This window comes from Centruroides vittatus, unplaced genomic scaffold (genome assembly GCF_030686945.1).
Source record: "Centruroides vittatus isolate TY-2023 unplaced genomic scaffold, ASM3068694v2 contig_3255, whole genome shotgun sequence".
In the NCBI taxonomy this organism is placed as follows: Eukaryota; Metazoa; Arthropoda; class Arachnida; order Scorpiones; family Buthidae; genus Centruroides; species Centruroides vittatus.
The window spans coordinates 366,913-386,422 of record NW_027122088.1 but is presented as its reverse complement, the minus strand read 5'-3'; the positions used below and the strand labels follow the sequence as shown (position 1 = coordinate 386,422).

General features: G+C 31.6%; 1 protein-coding gene and 1 long non-coding RNA gene across 3 annotated transcripts in view; one reads left to right on the top strand and one right to left on the bottom strand.

Moving 5' to 3' along the window:
* The window catches only part of LOC136973660 (uncharacterized), a 38,621-nt gene extending 35,720 nt beyond the window's left edge, over positions 1–2,901 (top strand). Inside the window, exon 4 of one of the 2 annotated variants that reach the window (XR_010880529.1) lies at positions 1,978–2,901. This is a non-coding gene — a long non-coding RNA (uncharacterized lncRNA). The remainder of the gene's footprint in view (positions 1–1,977) is intronic. The other variant, XR_010880528.1, reaches the window with a different exon arrangement.
* Positions 1–3,108, bottom strand: part of LOC136973658 (inactive tyrosine-protein kinase transmembrane receptor ROR1-like) — a 48,250-nt gene extending 45,142 nt beyond the window's left edge. The window contains exon 1 of the mRNA XM_067268399.1: positions 2,979–3,108. Coding sequence (XP_067124500.1) covers positions 2,979–3,075 — 97 coding nt within the window. The 5' untranslated portion in view covers positions 3,076–3,108. The remainder of the gene's footprint in view (positions 1–2,978) is intronic.
* Positions 3,109–19,510: the final 16,402 nt, after the last annotated feature.

Sequence of the window (19,510 nt, the reverse complement as noted above, 5' to 3'; positions counted from 1 at the left end):
AATGGATTTTATTTGTTTTTCTATGTAATAAATCAAATCGTAAAGAATGAATTTCTTTGATTTAATAATTGTTTTTAATTATGATTTTCTGTGTTTATAATTAAACAGAAAATTTAATTTACTCGAAAAATATCCTCGATTTTATATAAATAGCATTCAGATACTAAAATTCCAAGTTAAATACTTGAATTCTAATTATATAAACCATGTTCTCTAGTATTTATCTAACACCAAGATTCAGGGCCAAATTTGCTCTTAAGCTACAGCTAGGGCCTCGAGTTATTGGTCTATACTCTATAGCTTCGGGCTTCGCATTTTTACAAGTACGATTACTTGATGAAAAGAAAGGGCCTGTTATATCTTATAGCTTAAGGCCAAGTTCAGTCCTGCTGGGATGACTGACTATACGATTTGGAAACAAACTGTACAATCCCCCTTAAGAAATTTATATATAATCATCATCATCCCAATCATCTGAGATAATTTTAAAAGTTATAGACAAATTATTATTATTATAAAATTAAAATTCGAGCGCTTACAAAAATCACAATTGTAACTACGCTGAAGGTCCCTACAAAGAGCAGGCCTTCGGTGATACCCCATTTAATTTATCTTATTTTTCTGATAATTATCTGCTACTTAACACATTTAGCAACGTGTTAGTAATAGAATTAATCAAATTAAAGCGAACAAATTGAAATTCTCGCATTCCTAAACTCCAGTTCATTTCGTTATGTATACAAGCTACACAATTGGACTGGGGCCAACTGATACCTTCAATTTGCTTAGAAGATGGTGTTGACGTCTTCAGTTAGAAAGAAATAAGCTTGACTGATAAAAGAGAGCATTTGTCAGACTAAAATAACTCTGTTATAACCAAAATCTCTTTATCTCTTATAACACAATGAGTGCTTTTGTCATTTATATTTAGCACTCTACACCCTTTTCATTCGAAGAATTAATGATTTTGTTAACGTGGGAGGACACTTTACACACTCGCTTTTGTATTAATTTAAACTGAAGAAAATTAAATCGCGAAGGAAGTGATGAAAAACGCGTTAAAACGTTACAAACTTCGGTTTAACATGCATAGAACGTTCACCATTCCCCTACTTAATCATTAAATTAAGTATTTACGAATGCGTTACGTAGGTAACAGTATAGTGTAACAGTAAATTAAATTTAAATTGGAGTGAAGCTTAGTATAAATAAGGCCATTTCCAATCTTTTTAAGGAAAATACAAGGTGGTTCGACCACTATAAATCTTTTTAAAAAAATGACAATTTCCTGTTACATCATTTCCTGCTTTGTAAGGACAGTAAAATCAATAAAAATTATCTTTGTATACATGTACAAGTATCAGGATCCTTATCGATAAATTCTCGGGGGATTTCCTACTAAAAAAAAACTCGAGTTTTTCCAAACTTTTTGGAGGTGGGATCCACCAATATCAATTGGTTAAATGCTGTTAGTGGTTTATTGTCCTTGCACTAAAACAATATCCTTTTTTCCGCTTGGAAGAAAACTTTGCTTTGCTTTGTTGATTCTCTTATTCTGTGGTTAACTTTGCGCTTCGCTTGATGGATTAATACTGTAAAAGTTAATTAGAAGTATTAAAAACAAAAGTTCCAATGGAAAAAATGCGGCGGTAGCGATGACGGACGAGACAATTGCTGTAACGATTTATATATATATATATATATATTATTAAGGTAAAACGAAAGAGTGAATGGTTAATCTTAATGATCGAGTTTTTCTGTACAATGTTAATTTATAAATAGAGAATTGGGGAGTGGGAGTTAATTGAATATAAGTTGCGCAAAACAAATTTCTTTTTCAGTTTTTTTCAAAGACTTTTCCGCATATTTTGTCCATTCTCCACTGATTTTTCCGTGCCTAATCTCCTTAATTGTCTCACTTTAACTGGAAAATCAATGAGCGAAAAATATTAAAACAAATAAAATTATCTTTTGCAGCATCCAAGGAAACCCAGCTGTTTGCAAACCGAAGAAAAGCAGAAGCAAGAAAAGGGCGCGCGCGCGCGCGCATCATCACTAACGAGAAAATAAATTTCAAGAAAACTTTTTCCGAAAAAGAATGATTCGGAAAAACACGGGGAAAGAAAAAAAACTAAAACCAGAATTACGTCTTTTTGTGCTACTGGCAGATTTAAATAAAGCATAGAATAACCCGTCTGTAGCTAACCTCGGAACGAGCCCTGACAGTTCAGTCCCTTGGGGCTTTAGAAAACAGGGTCCGTGACCTGTGAGGGAAACAATTAAAGTGCCCTGTGACTCAGTGCTAGATAAACACGACGGGGCAAAGACTGGTTTGGGTTCTGAATGCGATACTCCCACTCATTTCCATATAGACTGCCATGACCGGGGGCACCGCTTCTGTGCCCACACTGGGAAAAATCTTATTAGGGGGAGGACCCGCTACGAAAATAATAACTGCGTGTGTTTTCTTAATCTGTAGGGAGGTTGGAGGCCCCCCGAAACGGTTCCTAAGCTCTTATTCTTTTGCTCCTCGAGCCCTTCCTATGCAAATTTCCAGTCGCTTTGCAATCGTTTAGAAAGATTGTGCAGAGTTACTGGCGCGTATTGCCGAGTTAATTTTAATTCCTTTCTTTCGTTATCTACGCCGTAAGATGAGATAAAAGTTGCTTAAGGATGGCCCGAGAGTTTTTTCAAGCGTTAAGGATTGCCATTGGTGAATTGGAAGGATTCTTTTACCATTGCTTCTGGCATTCATCTGCCTTCGTAACGAGTTGATTGCAGATAAATCATAATTCTTTCCATCGATTATCTAACTCTCTCTTTTCTTCTATTGTTCTATCAACTCGGGACGATAATCCTTTACTGTTTGGCATTAAAACTAGCCATTAAACACAAAGAAAGTCGCGTTGAGAGCGACCACGAGCAAAGGGCTTCGTGCGCTCCTTACATTAATTATATGTTTAATTTTTCTCACTTACCTTCTGGTGTTTTCGAAGTTTGTGCACTTTTTAATAAATCCTGTCCGGTGACGCTACATGTTAACAGTGCTAAAATAAAGATGGCATGAGGAGACATCTTTTTTCTTGTGTCACCTTTCCATTTGTCTAACCAAACACACCTGAACGTGCAATAAAGGCTAAGTTGTCGGTTCCCGTCGTGGCTCCTCCACTCATCGCTTCGGCAACTGGCGACTAGTCGGGACGAGTTGTCTAGCAACCGTCGGATCGTTCCATTCACCGCACGGGGTGGACGGAGCTAGGAAAAGGACGAGAGAGAGAAGAGAGAGAGAGAGAGAGAGCGACCCCTCTCTCCGCTTGGTGTATGGGAAAATGTGTGACGCTTTTGTCACCTCCGCTCATTGTCAGGGGAAAATGGACCAAAATAGCTTCGGGACTGGGATAATAGTCCTATTCTCTCTGGCTCCAGTTCAACTGTCATAATGTTGATTGAAAAGACGTCCTCCTTCGAATCTTGGTGATTGAAGGGGGTGCATGCGGCACGGATTTTGCTACCAGTTTCCAAAATGACACGTGATTTTTACTCTCAAAACGGCTCCCGTTACTCGAAAAACTCGCTTCACTAATTTACTTCTCACCCCCCTTCTTCTGCTTTCTTACCGATTAACTCAAGCTGCACTTTTTTATTCGTAACTGGTAATCCAGGAAACTACTTTTTTTGTCATGTAAATGAATCGCTAATTCCGTTTAGCTTCTTTGCCCCATCACGTGATCTCACCCCGGCTGCCATTTTAAAAATGTTTTCGGCCGGTCACGTGTATCGGGTTGAAACCCAATAACATCATCGACTCTGCTTGTAATTGATTCGCTCTTTGAACCCGCGATCCGAACGGACTTTGATGACGTTTAAGCTCTTTGCAACCGTTCTTCAACTTTGAACTCCGTCGTTTCCTGGTTCGTGACGTGATTTGAGTACGTTTCGTGATCTGTCACGCTTCTTTCGAACGGTTTGCAAGTTTCTAATTGTGGAATTTAATATTCACAAGTATATATATTCTGTAAAGGACGTGAAGATACCATCCTATGCTATCGAATTACAACTGGCTCCTTCCTAAATTATTCGGTTGAAATTGCTCCGCCCCGCAAATGTTTATCAGTTCGCGACGTGATTTTATACGTTTCGTTATGTAGGTCTATCACGCTTCTTCTGTTGAGCACTCACAAGCATCTAATTGCAGAGTTTAGAATAAAGAAATCCTGAAGGACCATGAAGATACTTTCCATTACTGTCGAGCTACATCTGGCTCCTTCCCAAAATACTTGAGAGAATCGATTGAAAAAAGAAATTGCTCCGCCCGACAGATATTTATCAGTTCGCGACGTGATTTATTACATTTCGTGACTTATCACGCTTCCGTTGAGCACTCACAAGCATCTAATCGCAGAGTTTAGAATAAAGAAATCCCGAAAGGCCATGAAGATACCTCCTTTGCTATCGAGCTGTATCTGGCTCCTTCCCAAACTATTTGGGCCAATCGATAGAAATGGCTCCGCCCAATCTATAAATAGTAAATCTGAGGAACTTATAATAGCATTTCCTTCTGCCACCGGAGCACCTTCATCACTCTACGAATTACCGAATCGTTTCGTTTGGTGACAGGATGGCAATTTCGTTAATGAACTGTGACAAAACGCGATTGACACACGAACAAATTTGAATTCCTTTCGCTATTACATGACGTCAGACGAAAGACACAAAACAATTCAACTCAACCGTTCGGTCACGTGACTCGAAGAATCTCTCTCTCTCCACTCCGAAGAGAAGAAGAAGGAGGAGGGAGGGAAGGGAAGGAAGGGGAAAAAAACAAACTACGAATCAATTGGAAGATTTGTCGAGAAGAATTTTGTGGTTCACGTGCTTTTTTCCGGATTGCTAGTCACCACATTCGAAATTCTTTACCCCAGACAATAATGGCGAGATCATTTAAACATTTTTTAAAAGTTAAAATATACAAAAGATTATTAGATTTACTCTTCTTTTTTTTCTGTAAAAAAATTTGCATTTATTGCAATAAATTGAAGGGTTTCTCTTCAAATTTTTCGTAAATAAATTTGGTAATTTGTCGGGGTGATTGACCTTCAACCGAATCTCGGATATTTTTTGTTTCCGTGAAAATTCAAGGACAGACAAGCAAACAGACGGACGAAGTGAGTGCAAATTTTAATACTCAATCGTATAATTACAATAAATACTGTCGAAAACCTCGATTTAGCATCCTCCTATATAGCGCCATCCTCGTAGATTAGTAATGAAAACTCATCATACCCGTTTGTAGGCCTCATTGTTTTACATAATTGTTACTATTTGAGGCACTTCGGTTTAGCGCCAGTTTCGGAGACGCCATATCGAGGTTCAACTACAATTTAATGAATAAATAATAAAAATATATTTTTAAAATTGTTGATAGAATCTTTAAGTAAAAAACGTGTAAATTTTTAGCTTTATTATTTACTTTATTAAAAAAAAATTTAAGGTCTAAGAAGGGTAAATGATCGTAAGTAAGATCCGAACCCACGCTTTTTACTAAAGCGAGATCAGTTTAATATACAAGTACTACTGTATAATAGAACTCTTTGTGGCCCACTAAAAGATGTGGGTTCGGATCAAAACTTATTTAAATTGTGGGCCTAAACTGTAACAGTAAGAGGCCTTTTCTCCTCCATCAAGTATAATAAATTTAAAAGCATGAGGCCCTGAACAGTAAACTCGTATTTTGAGACCCTACTAAGCTTGTAGCGTGTTAAGCTTATATATAAATTAGCCCAACATATTTGGTTCACTTAGGATTCGAACCCACGGTTTTTGGTTTTTTTTTTAATTTTGGTCCTGATTTTGGTTTCTTGAATAGATAAAGTACGCATTAAAACTTAAATTTTGGATATTATTTATTAACAGAATTAATGAAACGTCTTCAAAGCTCTCCTATCGATTAAAATTACCCCTAGTGAATTAGCGTAAACATCATACATTTGGTTTGTTAACACCAATAAAGGTTTATTTTGCAAATTTAATTGGTAATTATCTTCCCGCAAATTCAAAATGATTGAGAACGATGCAAAATAATTCGATGAGTAATTTATTTCAATAAATGTCCTTCAATCAGAGCAGCGTAAAGCACCTTCTACATTAATAAAAACACCAAAGAGTACCCCGTCTCAATATGGCAACTGTTAAACGCTTTGAATTTGAATTCCCCCTTCACCCGAATCTCAAATTGGGGAATGAAATATGCAAAGGAGAGTGCAAAAATTCTGCAAAAGATTACTAAGTATTGCAGCTATTAAACGCTTCCGAATTTGAATCCCATCTACCGAATCCTCATTGTGGGGTTCAGAATTTGCAAACGGTTGGCGAGAGAACAAAAGTCTGCAAAAATCATTCCAGGTACACGGATGCGTGACCGGGGAGAATTTAACAATTTAATGAATCATAAGACGGCTTCTCCGTTTCCATTTAATCATTTGTGTCATCAATTAAACTGGAAGAACTTGTTGCATCATCGATTGAACCATTGCAAAGAAGAAGGAGAAGAAGAAGGCATGGAAGAAAAAAGAAAAAAAAAAGTAGTAGTAGTGAAAGTGGACATGCGACAAGACGACGTAATTAGAAAACCGCAGGAAGACAAGAAGCAGGGGAAAGTGTTAAAAAAAAAGAAAAAAAGGGTGGGTATAAGTGATTGGACAAGTCATTTGTTACTTCAGACACCGACTTTTTGTGTTCAGCTTCTGTAATTTGCTATGATGTATGGCACTTTCCATGTCTTCTTTTACCATTACCGATGCTATACGCTACCATGAATTTTACTCTTCGTTCTTTTCCAGTCACTTTGAATCACCTTTTCGATCAACGACCAGAAAGAAAACACAAAAAAGAAAAAAAAATAAAGAAAGAGGGGGGAAAAATTGATTCTTGTAGTAACCGGGGATTACGTGACCTGTATAGGGAGGACTATGTTATAGATTCTAAATAATCTATAGAACTGAAATCTCACGAGTTTTTCGACCCCATATTACAATTTTTATTGTATGGATTTTACGTGCGAAATGATGACCGCGATGTCACAAAAATTGTAGATTTTTTTTTGTGTGTGTTACGTGACACGGGGGTGATTTTATACGTTTTGATCACGTGTACAATGGAAGGAGGAAGTGTGTTTGGAGAATCACGTGATTTGTATAATGGCTAACCGGAAATAATTTCTTTTTTTGTAAGGTTAATCTTAATTATGCGAATTTTGAGCTTAAGTATCCGTTTTTTAGCTCAAAAAAGGTATTTTGAATCTATATTTTGGCCTGAAAATCCGCTCGTGATTCAAAATATCAAGACTTTTAAGCCCTAAATTTGCCTTTTAAATCGAAAAATTCTATAAAAGTTCACGATGTGGAAGGGAGTTGAACTCATTGGGTAAAAAACACGCATAAAACACTACTCAGTTAGTGTCATCACACCACAACACATGACTACACGTTTGAAAGGTCAAGTTGTAAAATAAATTGGGCAAAGGAAAAGTATGGCCTTTTAAAAAATTTAATAATAATAATAATAATCTTTCAACTTTGCTCGATACCGTGTCATAACAGAGTTTACGTAATTAGAACAGACACACAGACAGGAGGAATCGATCCACTTTCCTTCCCGGAATTATTCTCTTTGGAATCGAGTATATGAAAAGAAAACAAAAGGTCATTAAGTAAGAATTACGTGGTCGAGTTGCAAAGTCCGCATACGTGAGTCTAGCGTAACTCGCCCCCCGTCACACGTGACCAACTCTATTCTCACCTTGACTGTAATTATTGTTTCTGTTTTGGACCACCAAGAATGTTACCATCACGCAACGTTGGCGTTTTTTAATGAAGGAAAAAAAATATATGTACACTGTATCAGTATCGATCAAGTGTCTGCTTCAAGACGTAGAACATATACATTATTCTTAACGTAACGTTACGTGAAAGCTTGGCGTAACTGGCCAAAAGTTGGTAGCGTGACGACTAAGATTCAATATTTGGATGGACATGTACATCGATATCGCCGCTAGATACTGATATGGTGCGATAGGATATGACCAGAAAGCATTTGTCTTCTATCACGTCACCGTGACGCCACCACATCACGTACCGTTACAGCTTCGTTAATTATTCGAGTGGTAGCAAATTCCTGCATGAATTATTCCGTAAAAAAGAGAATAATATATAATAATAATAAAGAACTACTATCAAGAAGTTAAGGGAATTTTATTAATGAAGGGGTAGAAGTTTTCTGACGTCACACGCGTTGCCCGCCTTATGCCTTAAGCAGTTTCTTTCAATTAAAAACTCAGTTTCCCCGAGAAGAATTTAATTGAGATGGTTTTGCGCTAGGAATTTCGGGTAAAAAGAAGGACGAATTGATCGAAGGAGAGGAGGAGTGGATGTCGGATGCACACTCACGTGGAGACACACGGCGGGGTATCTCGCAATTAATGAGACTCGCTAAGTTGGATGAAACGTACTACGTCATCGGAACAACCTCCCTTCTCTTCAAAATTCTTGTTTCCTGTTATGTGAACGGTGCTTTGAAACTTTTGACACCAGCAAAGCTTCGAATGACGAAGGGGGAGACACCTCTTCATCAGCTTCCTTCTTGAAGCCGAACAATGATGGTGAAAGGCCATCAGCAGACAGGTAGAAAAAAGCCTGACGGAAGAGAATTGGAGCTGATAAATGATGATGAAGGAGAGAAGATGATTTAAGCAACGTCTCGATGCTAGCAAAGCAAAAAAAAAAAAAAAAAAAATGACTTGATGAAGGAACTAGAAAAACCAAGAATTGGATGGGTGAGGGAGAGAGTCCATAAGAATTAGAGCTAATGAATAATGATGGGCACCAAGATGATGTAAAGAATCTAGGAAGAAAGATGGTTTTTACATAAAAAAAAGAGAGAAAATCTAAGGAAAGATTGGATTGGTGAATAATGATGAGGGGTCGAAGATGATGCCAACTTAATACAGTGTCGAAGAAAGATGTCTGAGGAAATATACAAGATAAACTAAGATGAGGGACGATGATGATAGGAATCTAGATCAAAAGATGCTAGAAAGTTTCGTAAAGAAACACATGATCTTGGATCAGATTAGACAAATTGCAATGGAAGAAAACCTATAAACCTCAACCGGTTTTCCTAATTATAGATTTAATTTTATACAGAAAGTGTCTTTGTGTAACACGTTCTTGTCTTTTATTGCATTTTCCTGTTATCATTCAGCTTTAATTTGTATCTAACACAATTGAGTCCCACTCGATTGATTGTTATAGCTCCTCCGATCTCTACTGGAATAAAAGTGATGCAGTTGTCTATTGTTCATTCTCTAATGAGGAAATGCGTCTCGGGAGGATTTACTCCCTTCTGATTATCGATACCCATACAAGAAGTGCTGAAAGGTTTGTTTAAATATAATAATAGATTCACCCCTAAGTTCTGTGTAGTTAAAATTTATTGGGCCAATTCCTAGAAAGCCATTAAATAAATGACCACTAATAATTAAAGTGCTTTTTTTAAAAACATATTCCTCTCATTGGTTTAATTTAAAATTAATTTTTTCAAAGTACCAATCAGCGCTCCCCTCTTTTGTGGCTTAAACGCCTTAAAGGTTTAAAAAAGCGATTTTTTTTCTCCGATTGGATGATCAAATATTTAAATCGTCCAATTAAAGAGTTTTATATGTTTCTCTTTTTATGACGTAATTTAAATTTTTAAATTATTAACCAATTAGAACGATTCGAATCTGATTAAAAGTTAATTATAAGTATTAAAAATGCATTTTAATTAACTTTACTCAATTCCTTTCGATTTTAAATACCGTTCGCAGCTGATTGGTCAATTTTGAAAATTTCAATGACAAAAAAACGTTCGTTTAGAAATCCTCGACCTTGAATGGTTCGATTCGATTTAAATTGACCAATTACAGCGAATCACTGTAATTTTAAAAGTTATTGAGGATTTTCACGTATTAATAATGAAAATAAATTGCTGACGTTTTAAAATATTGCTTGCTAAGGACTTTTTAATGTTTTCGTACGCAGTTTCGTAAATTACAGGCCTCTAAACGTATTTTAAAAAAGAAAAGAACAATTCTAAATCTAAACGTACGAAGTTAAGTACAGGAGGGGGACGATTTCTTTCGGTAATTTGAACTAAAATAATCACATGTCAAGCCAACAGAAACTTTCTGTGTCAGCAGATTGGTCGTTGATGACTTGGAATAAGACCCAACAAACAATACCATGGAAGAAATCATTGTTAACTGCAGCTAGCTAAGCTAAAGAGGAAAACTTTTCAACTAATCCAAGGATAAACAGGGCAATTAAAGAATTAATATGTTTACGTTTATACCCTATCCGTTAAATCAACTCACAAAATTTACTCTGTAAATCACAGACTTAAACTATCTGGTTATGGGTTTATTCAATATTTTCTTAATAAATCCAAGGATTTTTCGTGCACTATAGTTATTTTTAAATAATCTTTGTCAATTCTCACCATTTTTAGTAGCTTTAATTATGTCAGTGTTCTTAAAAATTTGATAGTTTGATAGTGTTTAATAGACGGAGGAGGTCCTAACAGGGCTCCTTGACCTTGCTCCAGATAAAAAAGGGGCCCCAAATTTAGTCTTTTGTGTAAAAGTACGATACGAATATGTTACAAATTAAAGTTTTTCTTGATAAATGATAGAAAAATTTATTATATTCATGTATATTTATGTGGGCATTTACGTATTATTTATATATCATTTCTTTCGCATATTTCATCGACATTTTCATGTCTGATGCCGTTCGGGACATTTATGTATCCGTGGATATAAATATTTCAATAGCTTGACTCGTAAACAATTTTAAAAATAGAATTTTTAGCGGGATTATTCTTTTTGAGAAGAATGAAGCATTGTGACTGGGCTTGGGCCCCGTCTAAGCTATGTCAAGCCCTAGATTTTGTTATTCAGGGCTTGGCAGAATGGCCGAGTGAATAAAACCACTTGGCATGGTGATTAGTAGCGAGTTAGCATCTGATTAACTGGAGTTTTACTGATTTTCTTCACCTATCTAACACCCAGGGGTCAGTTTCCCATAGAAAGTCCCCCGAGAGGCCAGTTGCTCATGTGTTATGTTGCCATATCCCATCAAACCAATCAACCAACGCATTTTTTAGTCCCCTGGCCCCATTTCTTTAGAGACATTGTACAGATAGAGATCGAGAAGAAAGGTATTAGTAATGGGCAGCGTGATGCAGTAAAAAGGCCATGTTGGGTATGTTCGTGCCTCAATCTACCCATTTTCAGCTGATAAACATTACGAAACATTGTAATTTAATAATTTCTTCATGTTTCGTATGTACAGTACAATAAATTATTATTATTTTAAACGTGAAAATATTGAAGTACAGATGAACGTTTCAATAAAAATTAAAACGTTCATCTGAATGCCAATGCCAGTTATTAAGAGCCAAAGAAAATTCGTAAAAAACTAGAAATATTGAATATTCATCTTAATATTTCTTGTTTTTTAGCCAAGTTTTCAATGTTTAATATTTCACATTCAGGTTGCAGTGCTCATGTCAATGGTACTCGTCGCGTGGTCTTCATCCTCTGTTCCTCGACATCCACGCCTCTAAATACAAGAATAACCGAAGAAAAAACAATTTTCAGATAAAAAAAATCGCCGTAAAAGTGAGACTGTAGTTATTTCTAGGTAGAATTATAACGTAATTTGTATGCAGAATGTATAACCATAACATTGTACAGAATTTCAAATATCCCCATGAAACCTCCTTACTTTTTATGTTATAGTTTATGACTGTTTCTACAGCAATATGGATGAAAGATTGTGCTGTTTTTAGAGGGGATCCACTAAGGAAATAAGACAATAACTCGTTTACTGCTTTCTCATTACCATTTTTCTATATTAATTAATCATAAATGTTTCGTATACGAGGCGGTGATATAAGTTTAAACAAACTTTTTGCATGACTAAAATTTAGTATTTAAACCAATCAGAATTTTATATCTCACGCAATAATATGGTTATTCTATATACAAAATCGATTTTAAATATCCCAAAAGCCGTTATTTTTGAAGAATTTACTTACTTTTCACCCTACACAAGCGATGTGTGGCCCAGATTAACCATAAATATAAGGCCTAAACCCTCTCTGAAACTGTAAATTAATTTCTTATCACGTGTTTTACGCTAAATTTGGGGGGCCCTTCTACGTCTGGAAGTGTCCAAACGCTCCTAATTAAAACCCCTTCTATCCGTGCGTATTCAAATTTCAAGACTACTTTTTCACCGTAAACTCTTGGCATTTGTATATACATTTTTATGCAAATTATAGCATACTTTACGTACATTTTTTTAAAAAATAACTCGAAGTTTCTGTTATGTAGTTTCATATACCAGTATCCTATTGTTACACGAACAATACACAACGTATGACAGTTCAAGAGCTGTGCTGATTCTAAAGCTCCACTGTATAACAATTGATTATTAACCAAGGCTATAAATTAGTTAATACTCATTAAATAATTAATGAATGAAGCTTAAATGCTAATTTTTTAATTGATGCTAAAGTATTTTTGTAAATCAGCGCATTAAAAATTGATGGATCCCTTTATATAATAGAATATGTAATCACAGGGAGGTTTTGCAGGGTCTTAGGAAAAAGTTATTAGTGGAGCCTCAAGAGACCCTTTTAAGAAGTCCAAGGCCCGAAAAACTGACATTTAAGCCGGCCCTGTGTAATCACTAGTAACATATGAAATAAGCATACAAACATGTGTAAGAGTGTGCTATCGATTCCATAAGTTTGTAAGCAATATTTATGATTTATCTATGCATTTTTAATGCACAAAATTAAATATATTTATACAAACATATAATACAGAATATTTTATATAGTTTTGTGTACCTAAATCACACTTCTGTAAAGGATAATTAAGAGTTTTTGAGCATAAATAATTACGCAAAAAATCTAGAAAATTTGCAAGGATTCTATACAATAGTGCATTTATCTCGACAAAGTAAGCTTATTATTAAATAAAAAATTAAAATATTTATTGGTATTTTCGATGTTTTAAATATTAAAAAACATATTTTTTAAAAAAGTATCTAAGTTACGAAGCGATTTTATATCATAATTTATTTTAATTTTTTTAATAAAACTTTTAAACTTTCAGATCAATTTTTATTGGAATTTTTATCGTAAAAAAATTACTTCGATTTTTCCTCCAGGTTGTAGATTTTAATAGAAATATTATCGCAAAGTTCTCCTTAAATAAATTACTATCGATATAAACATTCAAATTGCTCTTATCGTATAAAAAAAAGGGGAGGGGAAAAACAGGAAAAATTCTCCCTAAAAATCCCCTAAAGAAAAATTCTAAAAAAACAAACAAACAAATAAATAAAATTCAACATTCTGTAGCAAAATGCATAATTTTAATTACATTTTATATTAATTATAATTATAATTCACTTTATTCGCTAAGCAAACTTAGTTATATTTAGTAGACAGGTGACAGAATTCAACCGCATAAGGCGAAATTCGATGTTCAAACATCAGCTTACATATCCGTTGCCAATGGCAACTCGGATCACCTGACATCGACTGGAGTAGATCTACATTAGGGAGGGGAATTAGGGATCCGTGCAACAGGAGAACCATTCATTCGCCCGAGCAATCAATATTTAAGTGTAGCAAATATTTCTACTCTTAATGAATCGATTTAAGTTTTCATAAGCATGCAAATTTTCTTGTAAAACTTTAGGAAAATTTTAATCATTTTACAAACCGTGTATAACTTTATGTTAATTAAACGTTAACACCCGATTATATAAAGGATAAACTACAAAGATATACAATTTGCGCGCTGCGCATTATACACGGTTAAGCAGGATTAAGCTGTTATAATAGTTATAATTGTTATCGATGTTAACAGATGATTATATAAAATATTTATACATAACGTTTAGTTCGTACAGGTGTACAAATTTATTGATTGAAGTTAATGCTTCCCTGTCTCTTTCCTTCTCTCTCAGTTGGAGAATTTTCTCTACGCTTTCGTCTCACTTGAAACATTAACTGTGATTTGCAAACTGGGGGAAGGAACATTTCAGATAAATTACAACCTTTGGTTATGTGTTAATTAAGACGGATGCTGTTAAAAGTTTAGATTTTCTCATTCATTCGATGCATAGTTTTCGATTATATTCGAGTTTAAACGTTAAATTATTAATGTGTATATTTGTAAATTTTACTCTTGTAATGTAATCAAGATATTTTTGTTTAGGTATGGTAAGCATGGTTAAATTTTTAGAAAAAGTCAAACAGGAAAATGATATATTTAGAAGGTACAGGAGTGTCTAGTGTGCCTGTATTTTAACTTAATATGATCGCATTTAATGCTAGGGTAGCTCCAGACAGCCCAGACAAAATTGTCTACGAGTTAGAATTTAACGTTGTTTTGTCTTAATTTATTGTAAACTGAATAAGCAAATTTACATAAATTATGTTTTTATAGATTAAATTTCATTTTTTTTTTAAATATTTATAATGATAGGCCTTGAAAGCCATACCAGTGCTACAATTTGTGTACGGTTCTAAGAATGTATTTTTATTGATTATCTGAAGTAAATTAGGGAATTTGTATGAATTTCGCTGATAGGAGGAAGAATACTTTCGCTGATATATCCTCCTTACAGTAAAACTGTCTTTCCTGTTCTCGTAATTTAAGTATTTATAAAATTCTCATCCTCTGCTGGGTAACAGACATGCCGTTTCGCATTTTTATCCGATTATACGGCTCCGACTTAAAAAAATATAAATAAAAAAAAGGAATTTATTCGCTTTTTTCCGATATGGCAACACTTAATGAAATATTTAAATTTTATGTTTAATTACGCCCTCTGCGTTTGAAATTATGTTGACAATTTCGAAATTTTGAATTTGAAAACGTTTCTAATATGCGCATGCTGCTCATTTTAATTTTAAATACAGATGAAACGTTTAAACTGTTTAAATATTTTTTTTAAAATTATTTTAATAATAGTATTATTAATTTATTTTTTAAAATGTAAAATTAAAAGATAAAAATATGTACAACTGGTTACGATTTATTAAGAGTTTTGTTAATATCAATAAAGTGTTTCCATCTAGTGGTGAATTATCGAAATATCTTTCAAATAAATTTTTCAAAAAGTTTTTTTATAAAGAATATATTTTAAAATAATATAAAATTATTTTTAATTATTTAAAAAATTTAAATTATAAATCGATAATTTAAAAATAATTTACATATTATTTTATTTAAAATATATTAACGATATATAATAATAATAATAATACAGTAGTAATAATAATTTATTTACTTATCTTAATTTAAAATTAAATTTATTTATCGTTATTAAAACAATTTAAAATATCAAAAATAAATAAATAAATAAATAAACGTTGTATCGACATTTATATATAATATTAATTTTTAAATAAGTTTCTAAAATCCACACGAGATGGCACTTTAACGATTATTTAAATAATTAATCAAACGTTGCCAGATTGTTTGTTTATAGACATCGTAACCATTTTTTTTTTTTTCAAATTAACGAGAACAAAAAATATTCTAAGTATAAAAATATTCGTCATCTTTTGTCATTTTAATCTGTTGATATTCAGCCTGACACGACTGGGCTCGGTGCCAGTTCTGCCTGCACAAGATAAGTGATTTTGTCAGCAAAGGAAGAACCGAGGTCGCATAAAAGGTCATTCACCATCGCACACGCGCTCCATTGTGTCGCTTTTAATCAAAGTACAAATACAAAGAATCTTAAAAGAACTTTCTACACTCCCATCTCTTACCTGTCAACAATTAATATTATAAATATTTTAAAAGTTCTTACGCTCTTAAAAATTCTACTTTAAAACATATTTTCAATCCGTTCGAGAGAAATTTTACAAATAAATTAAATCATACTTTTTCGCGGTAATAAAAATTGATGCAAGTAAAATGAATGAATATTATTTTTACATTCTTTCGACCATGTTTACGTGGATTCCCAAGCTTGTATTTTTGTACAAAAGCCCGATTTTCGGCTGATTTAACATACATTAAAGAATATTGTTGTGTTTGGAAGTGTTTAAAATTTAAACAAAATTTAATGTTAATTTCAAAACCTTAATTAAAAAATTATAGAAAAACTGCTGAAACATTAAAATTTCTCAATTTCTCCGAGTGAAATTTTAAAGTTTAATTTATAGCGTTATTGTGTATCTTTAAACTTTAATAACTTTGTATACATGATAAAAATGCACTGTAAACTGTGCATAAAAGCTTAATCCTTAAACTTTTACCGCACCTCACAGCTGTTTTAAACATCAATTCTACGAGCCATAAAACACAATCTTTTCTTGCCCAATTTTTTAACATTTTCAATCATAAATTAAAAATAAATTAGAATAAATTATTAAGAAGTTAAAAAACATAAATACATAAAAACTTTACGAATTAAGCTTTTATATGGTGTTTACTTTATATTTTTTATCATGTATACATCCAAAGTTATTAAAGTTTAAAGTTGCACAAGGTCTTTATAATAGCCCTTTAGTTAATTATATTTTTAAAAAATATATAAATAAATAGAATATTTTTATACAGTTTAAACGTTAAATTTTTATATTTTACGCAAGTAAAATATGATTAAAAAAATTGATACAAATTGGGCAATTTATTATCATAAAAAATAATATTACAATATGATGTCGAAAGGAAATTATTATTGAGAACGAAACACACCCAAATCGAGGAAGCTGACTTTTATTTTTATATATATATTTTTCCCTCCCTCTTTCCTTTTTTTGTGAATTTATTCAGAAAATTTATGTATTTTTTTTAACCTTCTGCAAATTTCTGAAGAGGTTAATGTGTCTAGATTCAAGTTTAACAACTTTCTAACCGCTTGTATCTCGAAACGAGATAGAAAATAGTTTATTTTTAGTAACTTAGATGTGTAAATGTAAGTTGTTTCATCCATAAAAATTCCTTTAATTGGCGTAAAGGTGATGGAAAGATTGAAAATAGTGTACAGCTAATAAGGGGCAGAAGAGACTGGATTAAGTTGGAGTAAAATTAAACGGCGTTAAAGGTTATAAAAATAAAATGGAGAAGCGTAAAAGAGACTTAGTTTTTAAAAATATAAGCTTAGAATTCTTGTAAGAAAATTTATAATTTGATTTTTAAAAATCTTTTAACTCCTCTCTTCCCTTATGAATGATACAATTTGTTCTCCAATAAAATTATGTATTTAATATATTTTTATACGTTTAAATAAATAAATAAAATATATATTAATGGATAAAATTTTAATTATAAATTATATAAAAAACTTACAAAGTTCTGCTCTTACTTGGGTACAAATTCAAGAGTAAACATGTTATAAATGTATAAAATATACATTAATATATTCATAAGGTTAATTAATTAATTAATATTTATTTTTTTAAATACGTGTATGAAGCAATTGTGTTAATATCTGTAATAATATCTTTAAAAATTAACATGGTTTAATTAGCAATTTAATCTAAATTATTTCAATTAATATATTAGAAAAAGTAGCTTAATTATGAAGCTGATAAATGGTTTATAATATTTAAAAAAATAATATCTATTTAATGATAATTAAATGCAATTTCTCTTTACAAGCATCAGAAAATCTCCTGTTAGAAATTGCATTTGTCCATAATATTTTTTTTATAATATTATAATAAATACTTTAGTAGATACCACGAAAAATTCAAAATGAGGTCTTAAAGAACTTATCAAAATGATAAATGTGCATTTTAAAATTGTCTAGAATTTCTTTCAGGTCCTGAAAATTAGTTTACTTTATCACACAGCTGTATAAATATGTACACTTTTATTTTTTATGTATATATAATTTAAGTTTAAAGGGGGTTGTTTAATGGACATCAATAAAGGAATATGTTGAATGATTATGATAAATTCTATTATATATTTTTGAAGAGGGACGATAAATAGAATAAAACTGTTTTGCTATTCTTTATGTAAGCATTAAACAGGTTATAAAAATTTAGAATATTTTTTTCCTCTATTTCTTCTTCTCTTAAGCGCTTTTTCCATAAAAATATCAGCTTTTTTCCAAAAAAAAAAAAAAAAAAAAATGCACATCAACATTGTACAGTTTAAGTAAAGAAAACGAAAGGCAAAATATTAAAGGAGAAAAACAAGAATAAAATATCTAAAAATCAATTATTTTAATACATTTCTATATATTTTAATTATAATTAAATAAATTAACTTTATATCAAGGAAAAAAAATCATTTAAAAAATGTTCTCTTCATAATTATCACATTAAAAATTAATTGGACCATAAAATCCGTGGCTCCATCTGTTGAGTATTTAAGATATGATAAAGTCAAAAAATTCTAAATAAATTGATTTAATATTAAATCTTACATAATCATCCTTTATATTTATTTATTTAAGTGATCCTCTAATCTCTGTATAGTTAAATAAGTACATAAGCTTATTATTAATATTTTAATTTCTTTAAATTTGAATATTAACTTATAGGTATAAAATTTTTACTTTAAAAAAATTATTATTATTTTAATTGTTGTATAAAGTATTACAACTAATGGTTTCTGGTAGGTAATGGCTTTAAGGAGATTTGCAAGTATGAATGCTGGATAGCAACAGCAATGAGACATGCTGAATTTTAATCAACTGTCATAGTTATGAGCAGAATACAAATGGTCAAGATATTGTCTCATTTATTTGTTTAATTCAGATATTGTATAATTTAATAATTATATTTTTATAATTATTTTCAATTAAATATTATATATATATGTTTATTTTTTGAAAAATAATTTATAATAGTTTATAAACATTAGTATTATTTTAATTATTCAAATTGGCTTTCAAAAATGTTTAAATACGGCTTATGTGAATATTAAATTAAGTATTTTATTTTATAAAAATTGTTTTAAAAAAGTTAAATTAAATATAATAATTATTAGAAAATATATTTATTAATTATTTTTCTTTTGTTTTCTAGTAACTCAATTTAATTAAATTATTTATTTAATTTGAACTTTTATAAAACTTTTTAATATTTTAAAATATAATTAGTTTAAAATGTTTACAAGTTTGTTCATATTTTAATTATTTTAAAATATATATATATATATATTTTTTTAATTTTTTAATGAAAATAATGTAGTTAATTCTCTATGGGGTTAAGAATAAAAAAATTCAAAAATTAAATGTTGTTATAAAGATTTATTTTATTTTTTAAATTTAATGTAATAAAAACAAATTATATTTTAAAATATTTTAATGAAAGCGACTTGAAAAAATTATTCCAATAGAGAAAAATGTGTTTTATAGAGAAATTAGCTAAAAGTAATGTTGGCTTCACTGCCTTACTAGTACCAATGTAAGGAAGA